This window comes from Cupressus sempervirens, chromosome 9 (genome assembly GCF_028749045.1).
Source record: "Cupressus sempervirens isolate cs-2001-9-10 chromosome 9, ASM2874904v1, whole genome shotgun sequence".
In the NCBI taxonomy this organism is placed as follows: Eukaryota; Viridiplantae; Streptophyta; class Pinopsida; order Cupressales; family Cupressaceae; genus Cupressus; species Cupressus sempervirens.
Genome location: NC_143126.1, coordinates 389,808,284 through 389,824,427, shown reverse-complemented (window position 1 = coordinate 389,824,427; position 16,144 = coordinate 389,808,284). Strand labels below are relative to the sequence as shown.

Here is a 16,144-nt window from a genome sequence, read left to right as displayed (position 1 = left end):
CCTTCCACCTTGGGACCCTTATTTCATTTTAAACTTGATGTTTGACCTTTTAACTTATGAAGATCACAACATCACATCCTACATTAACATTTCCCCTTTTCACTTGTGGTGTTGAGTTTTGTGTCACATTACAAACACATGATCCCACCTTATATTTTTTTATTTCCTATGTTTGCATTTCAAATGCCCTTGCACTTTTAATTCACAATAAATGTGATTCAAAATAAATTTGCATTTCTACTATTCTCGACTTATAATTTGCACATGTTTTTATATCATTTAAACTTAAATGATTTGAATATTTTTTATTTAATTTATATTTTGACATTAAAATGAGAATTAATTACAAATGTTCTTATTTAAATCATAAAAAATGATTCAAATCTCTTGCATTTCTAGCCCTTTGGTCTATAAATGTTAGACTCTCTTGCAGGCTTGGCTTAAAAATATTTTTGAACTGAAAGCAAATTTTATTTCAACCACTTGAATGTGGCCATTTGTGCAATCAAAGCAAAAATATTAAGTGTTCATTAAATCCAACTTTTACCACCTCTATATCTTGACCCAAAATATGCTAGATAGTTTCCAACACGACTTTTAGAAACTTATCAAAATGACTTTTTGGGAGTCATGAAAATGCATAGATATGTAGATTTCCTATATGAGAATATCACTACTAGATAGATTTACTTGACTACAATAGGGTTGTCATGTATTAATATCCAAAGTTAGTCATTTCATACTTTTTGTAACTAGATATGTCAAAACACATCTACACCTTGCCAATAATGTGCTTTGAAAAATACTAAATCTAACCCTAAGAACCTACCACCTGGCATGTTGATTCATTCATTTATGATGCGTATGTGTGCAAAGGGGTTTTCCCCAACCCTATTATGTGTGCTAAATACTAATGGCAAAAAATGACCATTTTGAAGCTCATTGAGAATACATATGTGAAAACTTAATAAACTACATTTGAATTTGACCTTTGAAAAATACCAAATCAAATCTCAACACTGTGAAATCGCTCATGGTAGTAGATTTTTATGCAAAAAATTGTAGAAACTAATTTGTTCCTCATGAAAATTAACTAGATTTTGAAATATCAATACTCAAAGATGACCCTCTAAACAATTTATCAATGTGCATACTTACAAACACAATATATTCCAATTTGTTTGAGCTTCGTAAACATAAAATTAATTCATTGGGTCTCCATATGTTGAAAATACATGAGAACAATCCTTTTGATATAGAAATAAATTGGATGTAAAATCTAAACCTCTCAAGTGTTAGCTTAGATAATTATGAAAAATGTGAAGATTTAAAACTTTCATTGAGCCCTCAAACTAGATGCTTCTAAATTCTAACTATGGAGAGTTATAACTTGGAAAATATACTTTTTTTACATTAGAAATAAGGAGATAAAAAATACAAGAGATCATAGAGTATCAAAGTTCAGAGGCCAAGCCTCACACCATCAAGAAAGAAGTATATACAATGAAATAGCAAAACAAAATCATGAACCAAGACACCTAGTAAAGTACATCATCCCAGGTGTCCACCCAAGCCATCCAACCCATTCACACCATGCTTTTCTGATCTTGAATTTGTTTCAGCGTGTAAACCATCTCGCTAGTAGCATTGTGAGGTCTTCTTTTAATCTCCTTGGTAATTCTGCTAAAGGTTTGATTGAAAACATGTATATTATCCAAGTGCAGCTTCCAGAAATATCCATTTTAAACCTCATTCACAAAAAAGGTAGCATGACCGTCCTTGAGCAGCCTTTTGAATTTAGCCTTGATGATTTTCATACTCATCTGAATCTGCGAATTTTTGCAAATGCTGCAATAGTTAATATCAGAGAAAGAGTTCCTAATAGGCAACTTATTGAGAATAAGTAACCAATTAAAACATTTAATTTTAGGATCAATAGAACTTTTCCAAATATAATCAAAAACCTTCTTCCAAGAAGAAATATCCAAATCAGTATTCCAACTATTGTTAATATGATTGATGATGTCAACATTATAATTAAAAATAGAATAAATATTCTTAGCTTTAAGTTTGGAGATGATGATACCATCAGGCCATTTTATCTTCAAAAAACTATTAAAGTCCACATGACATAGGGCAGGAATGTCTTTACTAGCTTTAAATATCACACTATAAGTCTTTTTATGGGAATCATGAAGTTTAAATTTATTCTTTAATTCATCCCAAAGGATAAGTCTGTCCATTTCAAAGATACCAATGAATTGCTTGATTCCAAGGTTAGCCCAATACTTGGCCCAACACCCTTGAAAAATATACTTACTTATAAGTGACAAACATGATCCCAAAATTATTTTGCATGATAATCAATACACACCAATTTATTCAATCTCAAACCAGGTCATTTAGATAGGTTTCCATAGAGGTGTGTCTAAGTGCCATTATTAGTTTTTTCATTAAAAACACTTCTGATTCCTTAGAATTTGAAGGTGCAAACATAACCCATAATAACCCATTAAAAAGTAGATATGATTGAATTATTAAATTTTGTAGTACATTTTTAATGATATTTTGACCTTTTATAATTATAATCAATACACACCAATTTATTCAATCTCAAACCAGGTCATTTAGATAGGTTTCCATAGAGGTGTGTCTAAGTGCCATTATTAGTTTTTTCATTAAAAACACTTTTGATTCCTTAGAATTTGAAGGTGCAAACATAACCCATAATAACCCATTAAAAAGTAGATATGATTGAATTATTAAATTTTGTAGTACATTTTTAATGATATTTTGACCTTTTATAATTTTTAAATTTTTTTTTTTGAGAAAAAATAAATTTCGTATGAGAACACTTTTTTTGGGGTAAGCACTACCATTATGAGGGTAGATCTCTAAGGTTCGTTTGGTTCGTGGAGTTATACCGGAATTGACATTTGTGAAAATTAGATCTGAAAATTTTTGTGTTTGTGTCAATATTTCAAAATAGAACTAGAATTGCAAAAATCTAATTTTACCTCAAACCCAGGTTAATAGACTTCCCACTAGCTACCTGGAATTGAAAATTAAAACTTGGTTACACTTTTTTGAAGAGCGTAAAATGTCACCACAACCATGTTCTATAACATTTTCGTATCATCTGTTTGACTGTTGACAATAATTTGAGAGGAACCAAAGCCATTTTTTTCCCCCTTCAACCTGATTCATTTGGCTCCTTTATTTTTTGTTTGCATGCAATCCTAAAATATGTGAGTAGCATCTTCTTTAAGAGAAGATTTAATATCAAGCCAGACCTAAACCAACAAAGACTTTCATTAGTTGTACTCATTTCATTTTGTTTTTATTCTATGCAAAACTTTGACTTGCCTTTCTACACTTTGTATGTTTATTTAAAAATCACTCCTCCCTCCAGAGATTTGTAATCGCATGCTCTTGCACTTCATACTCTATTTTCCTTCTTTGGTTCATCACATTTGCATTTCTAAGGAGTTTCTTTTGTGGAATAGAGTCGCCCCCTTTCATTAATTAGTTGGCCCACTTAATTTAAATCTATTTTTTGTGAGTCCAATTGTTTAACATCATCTAGATCTTCTGTTTGTTATCAGACCCAATAGAAAGTGTTGCCATATTACTTTGCCAATTGCGAACCTTTTTTCTATTTGTCCATTTTGCAAGTTTTGCACTAGCATTATATTTCACCTTGCATCTCCCCTTTGTAAGTGTGTGCCTCCCAAGCCGTTGAAGCTATCCTTCCAAGCCATTGAAGCTATCCTTTTGTGATTTGTTTCAACAATTATTTGAGCACTTGGAGTTGAACAATCTATCATCTTCCAATCCTCTTGCTTGCATTGTATTTCTTTTTTGCAATATGTAAATGTTCTCTCCTTCTAGCATTTTTTTTATTCCTTTGCGTGTGCACTGTCTTTACTTTCAATATATTTTCACCTTTGATCATTATCTCGTGCATAATCCCATGTGAGAATCACAATGTTTTCCAATTACTTGAGGAGTACACTTTGTTATTAGAATATTTTGTAACATTCATTTCATATTCTTTGATTTTTTTTTTGTATATGTACACTCACTCATGTAAAACGTTTATTTTTATTTTTTAAACATCTCTTTTTTGCATGAGTTATCATTTTCAAAGAGTGTAAAATGTCACTATTTGAGAAGGATTTCTAAGCCTGTGGGATTTTACCTTCCATCTTTAGTTCTAAAGGAAAAATGATCTTTCCATTCATCTTCCACGTCAACCAAACAAACCTACTAAAATTCCAAAAATCATTTGAAGATATGTAAATTCTTAATTTGACTAATTCAAAAGTTATAGAAATCTCCATCTCTACAATTCCAGACCCGAAGTACTTTGAATGAAACTATGAAATAGTGAGGTCACATAGAAGGACCTCATTCCCGTAACAAATGGCAAGATATCCTCAACATTTGACCATGCTAGAGGTCTAGCCATTTGGTTCCCAAGTAATCCAATAGAGGGGCAAACCGACGAACACACCACCGATCACGACCACGACTCCGAACCCCGCTTGAGCCTACACTCCCATGTAATGCCTTTCCTCGCGACGAGTGCAGTAGACCAACTGTTAGCACCACTAGGTAAAAAGTGTATTGGACCCTCGATCAGGTGTTGTTAGTGGCACAATCTCATCCTCAAATTCCTCCAAATCAGCGTGAAGTGGAAACCAAGTAAGGGGGGTGCAAGATGTTGAGGTTGGTGGATGCGCACTGCCATCTACAAGACAAGAGATTGGCAGTAGCAGAAATGGGCTCTTTGATTGGAGCTGCAGCTAGTTCGGGGGTCCGTGCCTTTGCGGTCAACGGCACCAGCGAGGTATGCCTTGTTTTTTCACATTCACACTTGTTTCGTATGTATACCATCCTCCTCTGTTAAGTAAGAACAAACAAGTGTGGTTGGTCCTCGATAATCGCATTTTAAAGAATTTGAGCTCACTAAATTTGCTCGATTATTTTCATTTTTCCAATCTATGCCCATATCAATCGAGATGGGTTTACGACGGGGGAGAATCCACAATTCTTATTGGGAAGTGTTTAAAGTAATTTGCGTTAAGCCATTCCAGGACATAGTTTACTGTGATGTCACTCTATTGGATTGCTGTACTTTATACTTGAGATTCCATATCAGGACCTATCAATTGCAAAAGGACATGAAAGTATTCCAGTGCGCTTCTTTCGGTATTGAAACAAGTCAATCTGCATAAACTTTTCACTCTTTGCATTATTTATGAAGTTGGGAAGATAATGTCCACAAGCTTACTTCTCAGGCATAAAATCCCTTCATGTGTATTCTGATGTTTTTGATGAGCCCAAAGACTTTCTTATTGGAGTTCCATCCCACATATAATTAATCTTGTGCAAAGTGTTGGAGAAGTCAAGATCTGAAAGCGCAATTGTTAGTATTAAAACAATGAACACACAAACATGGCTATCATATAGTACGGGAGTGTGAATAGACAATGAGAGCCTTGTAAAGATAGGCAAGGTAGATGTAACATCCTCCTATCGGATTGCCCAAATCTTCACTTTTTCCCTCAGAGAATTTTGTCAAATAGTTTGCACGCTCGAGAAAAAGGGAATACTTGCTTGTCGAGTTTTGAAGTTCAGAATTGTTTGGTCCTTGAGTTTGTATTGTATGATAATGCATAAATGCAACGTATATTTCTTTGAATAACTGAGATAACAAATAAATTCTGAACTAAGCAGCAAGGAATAAGCTTTCAAACTGACCTTTTTATTGCAGAAAAATGACTTTTATATACATATAGAAAGTACACATCAGATTCACCAATTCCAAATACCAAAACCAAATGACAGCTTACAGCAATGGGTAGTAACTACTCAGTGAAAACTGCTATTTTGTAATGTGAGCTGAAGCTGAACCATCTTCAATACCACATGCCAAAGATACAAAGAAATTATATCTTCCAAGGAAAGTCAAGGGACCGCGCCCAAGTATTAAATCTTTATGCAGCCCAGGATGAACTAACACAGAAATGATGAGCATAGATTACCATGTTTTCTCCTTCATACATCCATACCCCAAACTGAAATCTCACACACTACAAAGTTTCCCTTCATGTGATTAACCGAATTGAAATCGCCTTCTAACCCTTCACGCCACAATGTTCAGCATTAAGTTCATGCTAGCAAGACATACCACTTATATTCTTAGTTGGAGAATCAAGCCAAACCAAACTTTCAGTATTGACCTCAGGTCAAGAGCACTGAAAAATATTTGATATTGTTTATCAAATAACCATGTTAGGGTTGAATAATCCAATGTATCAAGCAACTACACAACTTCAATGGCCAGAAAAGAGAAATCCATGGCCTCCTAAGGAAAAGCCACACCTAATACATCTTCATGCCACAAACAAGATCTACTGTAAATTTGCTGCCATCCATCTCAAACTGTATTTCATTGAATTTTCTAAGCATCCAAGTAAGCTGATTTGAACCAATTGGTAATAAACAAGATTACCGGGAGATAGGGAGACATGGAGGTCTTTGGTACTGGTACTGGTACAACTAATTTTCAAAAATAGGAGTGGGGGTACTTGGAGACAACAATTTCTTTTAATAGTTTAAAGAGTCTAATACTAAATACAAAATAGTAAAACTGTAAAACTAAAAGACTAAAGTAAATACTAATAGTAATGTCACATTAATATAGAGTCAAATAGTTTAAAACTCACATAATCACATTATTGTATCTCATAGTCATATGTGATTTCTGAATATCACATATGATCATCATCATATCAGATTAATAATTGCTAAGATTATTATTGCATATTCAAATTTTAAATTCAAAAAAATATAGTTTAATGCTAAATCGCTGATATGCAAACAAAAATGAGAAAAATTTACCTTTTTATGCCCCATTTTTTCATTTTTCTTGTTTGCGTTTGTTGGTTGACTTCTTTTTTCAATTTCTTTTTGTCTTCCTTTGTCACTTCTGCTTTTTCTATTCTTGATTTTATTTTTTGGTTTGCATCTTTTTATAGATGTAGTTAAAATTGTTACATATGTCAACGCACACACACACACACACACACACAAACTTGGATGTCCCAGATTGTGCTGGAAGTCTTGACAATAAGTAAATCATGATAGACTACTTTAGTCCCAGAGTGAGCCGGAGATCATGATTTTTGTCTCTCAAGATCAAGACTATCTATCTGATAGACTATCTATCAAGACTATACACACACACACACATGCATATTTACATATATATGTTATGTTGACACATGTATACATTTATACATATATGTTGACACATGTACACACACACACACATATACAGGTATAAATGTATACATATATATGTATATACGTATGTATATATACATATATGCATATATACATATATGTTGACATATGCATATATACATATGTACATGCATATATACATATATCTTGACATCGGGGCATGCACAGTGGGCTAATTGCGATCTGTAGAATTTAGCCAAACATGTAGCCCTGCATGCCCATGATGCCTCTAGGTATACCGCATTTCAAAACATTAGGAAGGCTGGGGCAAGCAAATTGGCGTCACTTTCTTGAGGAGATGGGCACCCCTAAAGAAATATGTAGGCAATTTTGACCCCGACACTGCTGCATAGTGGCAAGATCCAAGTCAAGGAGACTCACAGGAACCATAAACCCCTCATGATCCCACTCCCAGCATGGTACCTAAATTCTATAGATCGCAATTAGCCCACTATGCATGCCCTGATGTCAACATATATGTATATATGCATATACATACGTATATATACATATGTATATACATATATACGTATATATACATGTCAACATATATGTATATATATACATATGTATACATGCATATATACACATATATGTTGACACATGTATATATACATGTATCAGTATGTAAATATGCATATATGTATATACATATGTATATACATATATATGTACACATATATACATATATATTGACACATGTATATTATATTATGATCATTTACATATTGGGTGCTCTGTAAGAGCAACAATTACAACTTACTCAAGCTTCTTTCGAGCAATCACACTAGAAACAACAATTGGAAGACCAAGAGTCACAACTTAGAATCCACTTCTTACAAATGAGACGAATACAACCAATAGAAGACCAAGAGTCACAACTTAGAATTTCACAAAGATGTCCCTCTTGGGATTAGAACCAGGGTGTCCACAATGAGAACTCATTGCTTCAACCAAGCTAAACCCCTTGGACTAACACATGTATATATATACATATATGCCAATATACATATGTAGACACACACACACACACACACACACGTCCAGGGTGTCCACAATGAGAACTCATTGCTTTCAACCAAACTGTTTAAACCCCCTAGACTGACACATGTATATATATACATATATATATGTATACATATATGCTGATATACATCTATGTTGACACATGTATATCAACATATATGTTGATATATATATATGTATGTATGTATGCATATATGTATACATATCAACATAGATGTTGATATACATGTGTCAACATAACATATATATGTATATATGCATATCTATATACATATATGTATATATGCATATCTATATACATATATGTATATATGTGTATGTATGTATGCATATATCCCCATCAATAAGATCCATAAAGTTGTAAGGATACTAGTGCAATGCAAGTACACAGTGGTGCTGCAAGTTTGTTTGTAGTAATATAACAGATGCTGAGTGGTGTTGATGTCCAACTGAAGCAAAGCCGTAAATGAATAAATGAATCAGTAAAGTGGCAAGATCACCTACAGTAAAATACTCAGAATTGCGTCAGTTGGGGTGATTTCATTGCTTGCAGCAATGTCGCAGTTAGGCCAAACAGTTAGTGGACATAATTCAAGATTGAGAAAGTTTTGGCAGTATTTGGCAGTGCCTAGGTGACATCTGCTTGAAGGGTAAAATTAACATTGCATGCTCCTTCTTCATTGCCATCTAGGGGGGAAGATTGTTGTTTATAATTAAAACTGGCCAATATGTTGCTCTAAGATCTCAAAAAGGATTGACACCATCCATTGCTAGAGAGATTCTCACATTCCTTGGTTCATTTTTAAAATGTGGCAAATCGCTTTCCAACATTTGCTATCCATAGCCATAGGCATGGCACCATCTTGGCTCCTCCCTCGCACATGATAATCCATATATTTTGCCAACTCCCTACATTTGAACATCCTTTCAAACCTTGGCTTCGATGGAATGTGTGGTAACACTTTATAAGGAACCTTCTTGGACACTTGATCTTGACGATACCTACTTGCATTTCACACCGGGCATTGTTGCAAATTTGCATTCTTTCCATAGTACAATATATGGTCATTTGGGCATGCATCATATGTATTGTACTTGTAACACCCCGCGAGGGAACCCAAAAGAAATTAACCTATTATGTCACTAAGTTTGCTAAACATTATTTTTAGAGATTAAACAACAAGAGATAACATAGTGGAAGCAATAACTCACGTACATAAATAAACAATACAATAACAGTTACATTTCTCAAGGGTTCCATGATGTTGAATCACATACACAAGTTTTATTAAGATTAAACTGATAGGTAAACAAACTCGATGTCATAGAATAACTATAAGTATGAAATCACATGAAACAATATACAAGTACATAAGATGCCACATGACATAACCAAAATGCATAATCATCCTTTGTACAAGTCATAGGGTATGAAATGCTAAAAGAATATACATCATGATAAGATACAACATCTCATAGGATCTCAAATAATCAAGTTACAAAAAAATCAGAATATGACCAAAGAACATAATCACAAGATCAGTTTAATAGAACAATTGCACAAGTACATCCAGCAACGAAATCTAGTTGTCGGATTTCAATGGTATAAGAAACACTACCACCTGACCTCGTGGAACTTAAATGGCCCACTCCCACCGTGATGAGGAGATAATTTCAAGTAACGGATAACAATCCAAAAGTCATAACAAGAATCTAGGTCAAGAATCCTGAAAGCAATCTATCTCAAAGTACAAAGTACACAAGTAACACCAAAACCCAGAGGCAATAAAGAAACGTAGGAAACCTAATATGCATGTGGGCAAGTGTCATCACAAGAGCCAACTCTAACGTTACCCTGGCGGCCTCTCTGGACTTCGGCCCCCTTGTGACTCTATACGGCATCAGTATTCTTTCTTACAGACAGGGCATACTAACAAGGCAAGGTCGCAACCGAGCATCCTCTCTACTCCCATCCTAGCCTGTACTAGCACTCAAGGCATGGGCGAGGTAATACACTAACTCTTGTTAATTCATTTTAACCCCAATTAATGAAATGTTATCACTTATTAATACAACTTACAATGGGTTACCCAGGCAACCTCTTTAGGTCTTCGACCTCCATTGCAAGCCACTTCCTAGCATACACAAAGATAACCTACCCTAAGCTCATAATAGAGAATCTCATAAAATCAAAATGTCCACATCAGTCCTAAACATGCAACTGGAATTCACAATAAATAATTGATCAATTCTTCAAAGTTTAAATCATGAAAATCACAACATTATATAACATCATAAATCAATCACTTCCCAAGCCTTTGGTAAACATACCTAACTGGTCAAAATACGAGGTTTTCCCAAAACCCATTAGAAGATAAAATATGACAATTCGACATGTATTTAAAATAATTGTAATCATTTAGTATTTTGGTTTATGATATAAATCCATAACAATCGATTCGCAATAAGGGTTCAGGTCTTTGTTTTTGAAAGTATCCCAATTGATAGAGTTTCAAATTTTAGTTGGATTAAACTAAGTTCATTTTAAGTGTTTAAGGGTCCATATTTTCCTACAATACTATGCATTATCCTCTCTATTCGATGGTCAAATATCCAATATTGAAACGTTCCTTTAAACACAAATTAAACTACAAAGAACCTATTTTGATACTATTTAATAATCAAAATTAATTATATTTAATTGACTAAATTTAATTAGCATTAAATAATAATTAAAGTCTATATAATTAAACTTCAAACTAAATGATATTAAAAAATAATAATAAAATTTTATAACTAAAATCAATTAATTTAAACAAAATAATATCTAATTAAATCTTAACTAAATTTAAATTAATTAAATTAAGATATTCCTTTTTTTAAAAACTAATTATATTTCATTTATTTATAATATATATATTTTTAAAGAATTTTTTTAATAAAAAAACTTTATAAAAAAAATCTTTTTTTAAAACTCCAAAAGGTGGGCTGTTGCTATGGCGGCTCTAGAAGCCTGCATGTAGTGGTGGCCTGCTCTTGGCAGCCGTGCTGCTAAGGCAATGGGGGTTGGGGGGGTCATGGTGCCCGCCTCCAATTTCATTTAAAAAAAAAAATATTATATTTTATAAAAAATGAAATTTATAATATATATATTTTTAAATTTATTTCCAGTACAGGCCTGGAATACAAAATTTTCCAGCAATTTAAATTTTTTTTCATCTTAAACAAAGGTAAATTGGTTCATAAATCAAATTGTAATTTCTAACCAAACCCTAGCTGGTTTTCTACAATTTTTTAAATTCCCCAGATGGTTATTCGACAACAACAAAATAAAAAATTCAACGATGGTTTTCAGATTTGTTTTCACATTTCACAAAATAATTCAAAAACTTCATAGATCTAGCACATACAATCTCTCTTTTCTAGGCACGAAGAAGACAGAGGATTCTTGAAGACATTTATAAAGAAATTGCATAGATTCCTACCTCAGCCTGATGCTAACAAAATTTGATGAGCATTTTTGTCCACCAATTCCCTGTCTCCAAAAGCCCACAAGAAAATTCTCCCGCCCAAGGTCTAGTTGCTCCTCCAAACCTGTGTGTGGAGAAATGAGCTCTAATCTCCTAATAAAGAATTTTCTCTTTTGGTTTTACGAACACGCAAAAAGTCTTTTCTTTTATTATTTTTAGTTTATTTATATCTTTGTGTATACTTTCTTCTTTTAATTAGAATAAAGTTTATTCAAATTATTCCCACTTTGTTATTATTAAACAAGAAGGCGTATTTAGAAAATATATTTATTAATTTAACTTACAATAATATTTAAAGTTCATTATTTAAATGAAACTTCTAAAATTATTATTATTAAATTAAATAAATATAATTACGCTAAATTTGGTCTTATAATTAAATCTCTAAATTTATTTCTTCTATTTGATTAATTTCCCAATTAATTAAATGTAATTAAAATTTGAATATTTTCTTTATAAATTTTTCGTTTAATTAAATCATTTAATAATATCTTTTGATTTAATTATAACAAAAAATCGCAGCAGACCCACAAACTTAATAAGAGAACTCATCTAAAAGACAAAGTACAAATTCAAACTCAAAGGTCAAAATCTTGAATTCATGTCACTTGACGAATTCAGAAAGGTAAGTAACTTAGATACTTGTCCTACATTTTAGGACAATTTGCTCAGGTTTAGGATTTGGACTTGAGAACTATCTCCTCTCTTTTACCATTGAGATGCTACAATAGGGTATGCTCATCCTAGCAATTCAGGGAAGTTGATGTCTGGTACCTGCAATTTGCATAAAAGCCGAACATGTACATATGCATATATCTAAACTAAATAGGCAATGGTGGGGAGTGGTACATCATGTAGATCTGACTAGCAGGTGACTACGGCTTCCTCCCTCAACCCCATCAAAAATGTCAAACATACATGTACACCATACACATACAAGTTTGGGGTAAGTAACTATAAAACCACATATAAATCATCCATATAACTGTAATTACGAAAGTAACTGAAATCCCTATATGAAATATACAAAGCATCATCATCAAAAGAATAACCATGAACACATGAAATAACCGAGTGTCAAGTAGCTCATCAAATATATAATCTAAGTATGAAATAACATAAATCAAATCAGGTAACCAAGTACCACTAACTCATAACACAACCATAAAAGCTGGCCTAAAAGAATTTGGCAATAAAACATGAAAGAAAACTAGGGGTAGGCACTATAGTACTCCATTCCAATGTCTTTCATTACTGAAGATAATTCTCTATGAGAATGAGGTAATTTATTGTCCCTTGGAAGTATTTTGTTTTCAAGAGTCTACATGAAGCAACAAATAATCTTATGAGTATATACACTATTTGAAAAAATTTAGACACATAGAACATTATATTTGGGGAATAATGAATCATACCTTAATATATTTGTAAAGCATGTATTTGTCAATCCATGTGTAACCTTCAAGTTCAACAACATAATTGTTGCCAATATAGATGTATTACCATTTGGGAAAAGATGCGTCCTAGTCAACTATGCTAGGGGAGAATCAATAGATTCTTCTAAAGATGTGTAGAAGTCTTGGATAAACTCATTGATACCAGCCTCATTTATCTGCAAAGTGGTTTTATCCATAAATGTATGTTGGTCTTCATCTTGAGAGTGGCTATTATCAGTGTCATCAATTGGTTCTTCAATAATATTATGAGCTGGAAGTGACTTTTCATAAAAAAAACATTGAAATTGTCAATATTAATGTACTAAATAATGTGCACATTATTTATTTCAAGAATACCAATTTGTTAACTATAGTGCACCTACTCTATGTAAACTCCATAGTGCAATTTGTGCATACGAACAAGTCGTTGCTTCTTTAGTTTCCTATTTTGGCACCTTTTGCAACTATAGTATATCTTTTCATTCAAGTATTTATCTGTCCTTGGTGCAGGCCTTGCTACATGTTCATCTGAATATTCATCATGAAATTCATGAATATGAGAGTTCTTAGTCTGAAATTTATCTTTAGTAGTAGTAGTTCTTAGTCAGAGAGCATGACTCTTAGGTGCATGATATGTTACAACACACAAACTGGAAAATAATTTTAAACTTTGAAGGGCTGGCATTTTAAGTGCATTATCTTGTTCTTGGATCACCCAAATATGCAAACATGTGTTTCCAAAGGTTTTATTGAGGCAAATGTAGGTAAAGATCAAGAATAACAACCTAATATGAGTGCTTCTGTGTCCTCTTGGTAGGTTGACGGAAAATGTTACAATGATTTGTATCATTGTTTAACAAAATCCTATAGTGAATAATGTATAATATGTTCGCAAGTTTGTTTCAAGGACTTTTTTGTCAAAACAATTTTCTTTAACTGAAGGAACTAATCTATATTGTATTGATTAACTAATTATGCCCGTGGGATGTAGGTTTTAATTAAAAACATGAGAAAATGATGATTGGATCACTAGGTTCCTACCAGATTGATGATTTTTTCTTGATGCCCTGCATTGATATTATTTTATATGTTACCTATTAAACCTTAGGTTAGTGTTTTATTGTATTTAAAAATGATTCTGTATGTATGAAAAAACAATAAAATAAGTACCTGATCTGCCATTTTGTATGGATTAAAAATGATTCTGTATGTATGAAAATAAAATAAAATAAGTACCTGATCTGCCATTTTGTATGGATGCCAAGAAGATATCTTAATAGAGAGGTACAAAGAAAAGTACGTGGATGCCAATTAGGATCATTACATAAATAGGCATTGACATATTTGAAAACACATAACCCACATAAAATAGAACTTACCCAATATGGTGGAAGAGTAACTTTTATATGCAAAATTTCAATTTCAGCTTTATAACAACCCTGCAAAAATCAAACACTAGTTAGCAGGTTATATCATACTTTGATTAAAAATTAATCCTACTGAAAATAGTTATCATATTTTGGCAATAAACATGTATAGTGTACATAAAGAAATTATTCATTAGAGACAAATTGGAAAAAGTTGAGAGTCAAATAATTGTGGAAAAACTCTAATTAAAGGAAGAACACAAAAACATCTCTCAATGGTATGTTCAAATTTTAGAAGCAAAAATTTGCCTTAGATGAAAAATGAAACAAATCTGAATACATTACAATGTCAGAGTAGCCAAGGCTATTCTGTGAAATGTGAATATTGGGGAAAGGGCTAAGCTTGGAGTCAGGGCTATTATGCTCATTGAAGTCATGTCCAAGAATACTACTGCTGGAAATCCTCTCAAATTTATTTGGGTAAAACTTAAGCTTCTAGTTAGATTATGAGTCCCTGTAAAACTATGGATCATATGTATCTCATCACCGAACAGTTAGAATGTTTCTTTTGAGATTATTATCAGAAATTATATGTATGGTCAGTACCATTTTTTACATACATGATTCTCCTCATGTTAGGATGAATCACGACATATAATCTGCAACTTTACAACTGAAATATCCATAATTAATATTTTAATCAAATTTTAATTTAAAACTAGCTAGTGAAACAATAGCTGCAATCCCCTGTTAATAGGGGCATCCCAAGTTCGAAACCTTTGAAGGGGAGTCAGCGATGGAAATGAGGGTATGATAGGTGGGAGCCGATTGGTGACTGGGTAAGGGTTGCTGATGAGTGAAGATGGAGAACAGACGATGGAAAATGAATAGCCAGATGATGCAATGACATGGAGTAAGCGGAGGGAAGTCTGGGGGGTAAATTATGCAGGAGAATAGAGGTGACTGGAGGAACTGAGGTGGTAGTGCTGGAGGAGGATGATACATAAGAAAGGTACAAGGTGGCAACGAAAAATGACAGGATGAGGAGGTGACGTGGAGGATAGCCTGGAAGGTGGAGGTGACGCAGAGAGGATAGAGCATGCAGGAGAATTCATATGACGATGGAGCAGTAGACGGCCAAAAGTGAATTTTCTCTTATTCATAATAGACAAAGAAGTCTGTGAATATTATTTATGGAATTTTTTGTGCTCTGTTTCTTAATTTATTGCTGCATTGATGATATACAGTGATTTATAAAAAATTCAGTCACTTTCAATTTATTTTTCTCTGATACTACTTTAAAAAAATAGATATTAAAAAATTGAACAAATGAGCATGCTTGGGATAACATATGAAATTGATGAAATATTGGAACTATTCTTCTTCGAAGGTTTGTGAGGATAAAAGCCCTCATCAATGACATTCTTCTTGCTGTTGAAATATACAGTCAGAGGAATTAATGGTGTTTACA

At 32.9% G+C, this 16,144-nt stretch overlaps 1 protein-coding gene across 4 annotated transcripts in view; it reads left to right on the top strand.

Moving 5' to 3' along the window:
• The first annotated feature begins 4,413 nt into the window (after positions 1-4,413).
• LOC149538900 (TatD related DNase) overlaps positions 4,414-16,144 on the top strand; it is a 121,814-nt gene continuing 110,083 nt past the window's right edge. The window contains exon 1 of one of the 4 annotated variants that reach the window (XM_089800292.1): positions 4,414-4,852. In XM_089800292.1, the coding sequence (XP_089656418.1) occupies positions 4,724-4,852 (129 nt within the window). In that variant the 5' untranslated portion in view covers positions 4,414-4,723. The remainder of the gene's footprint in view (positions 4,853-16,144) is intronic. The other 3 variants (XM_089800295.1, XM_089800294.1, XM_089800293.1) reach the window with 3 other exon arrangements.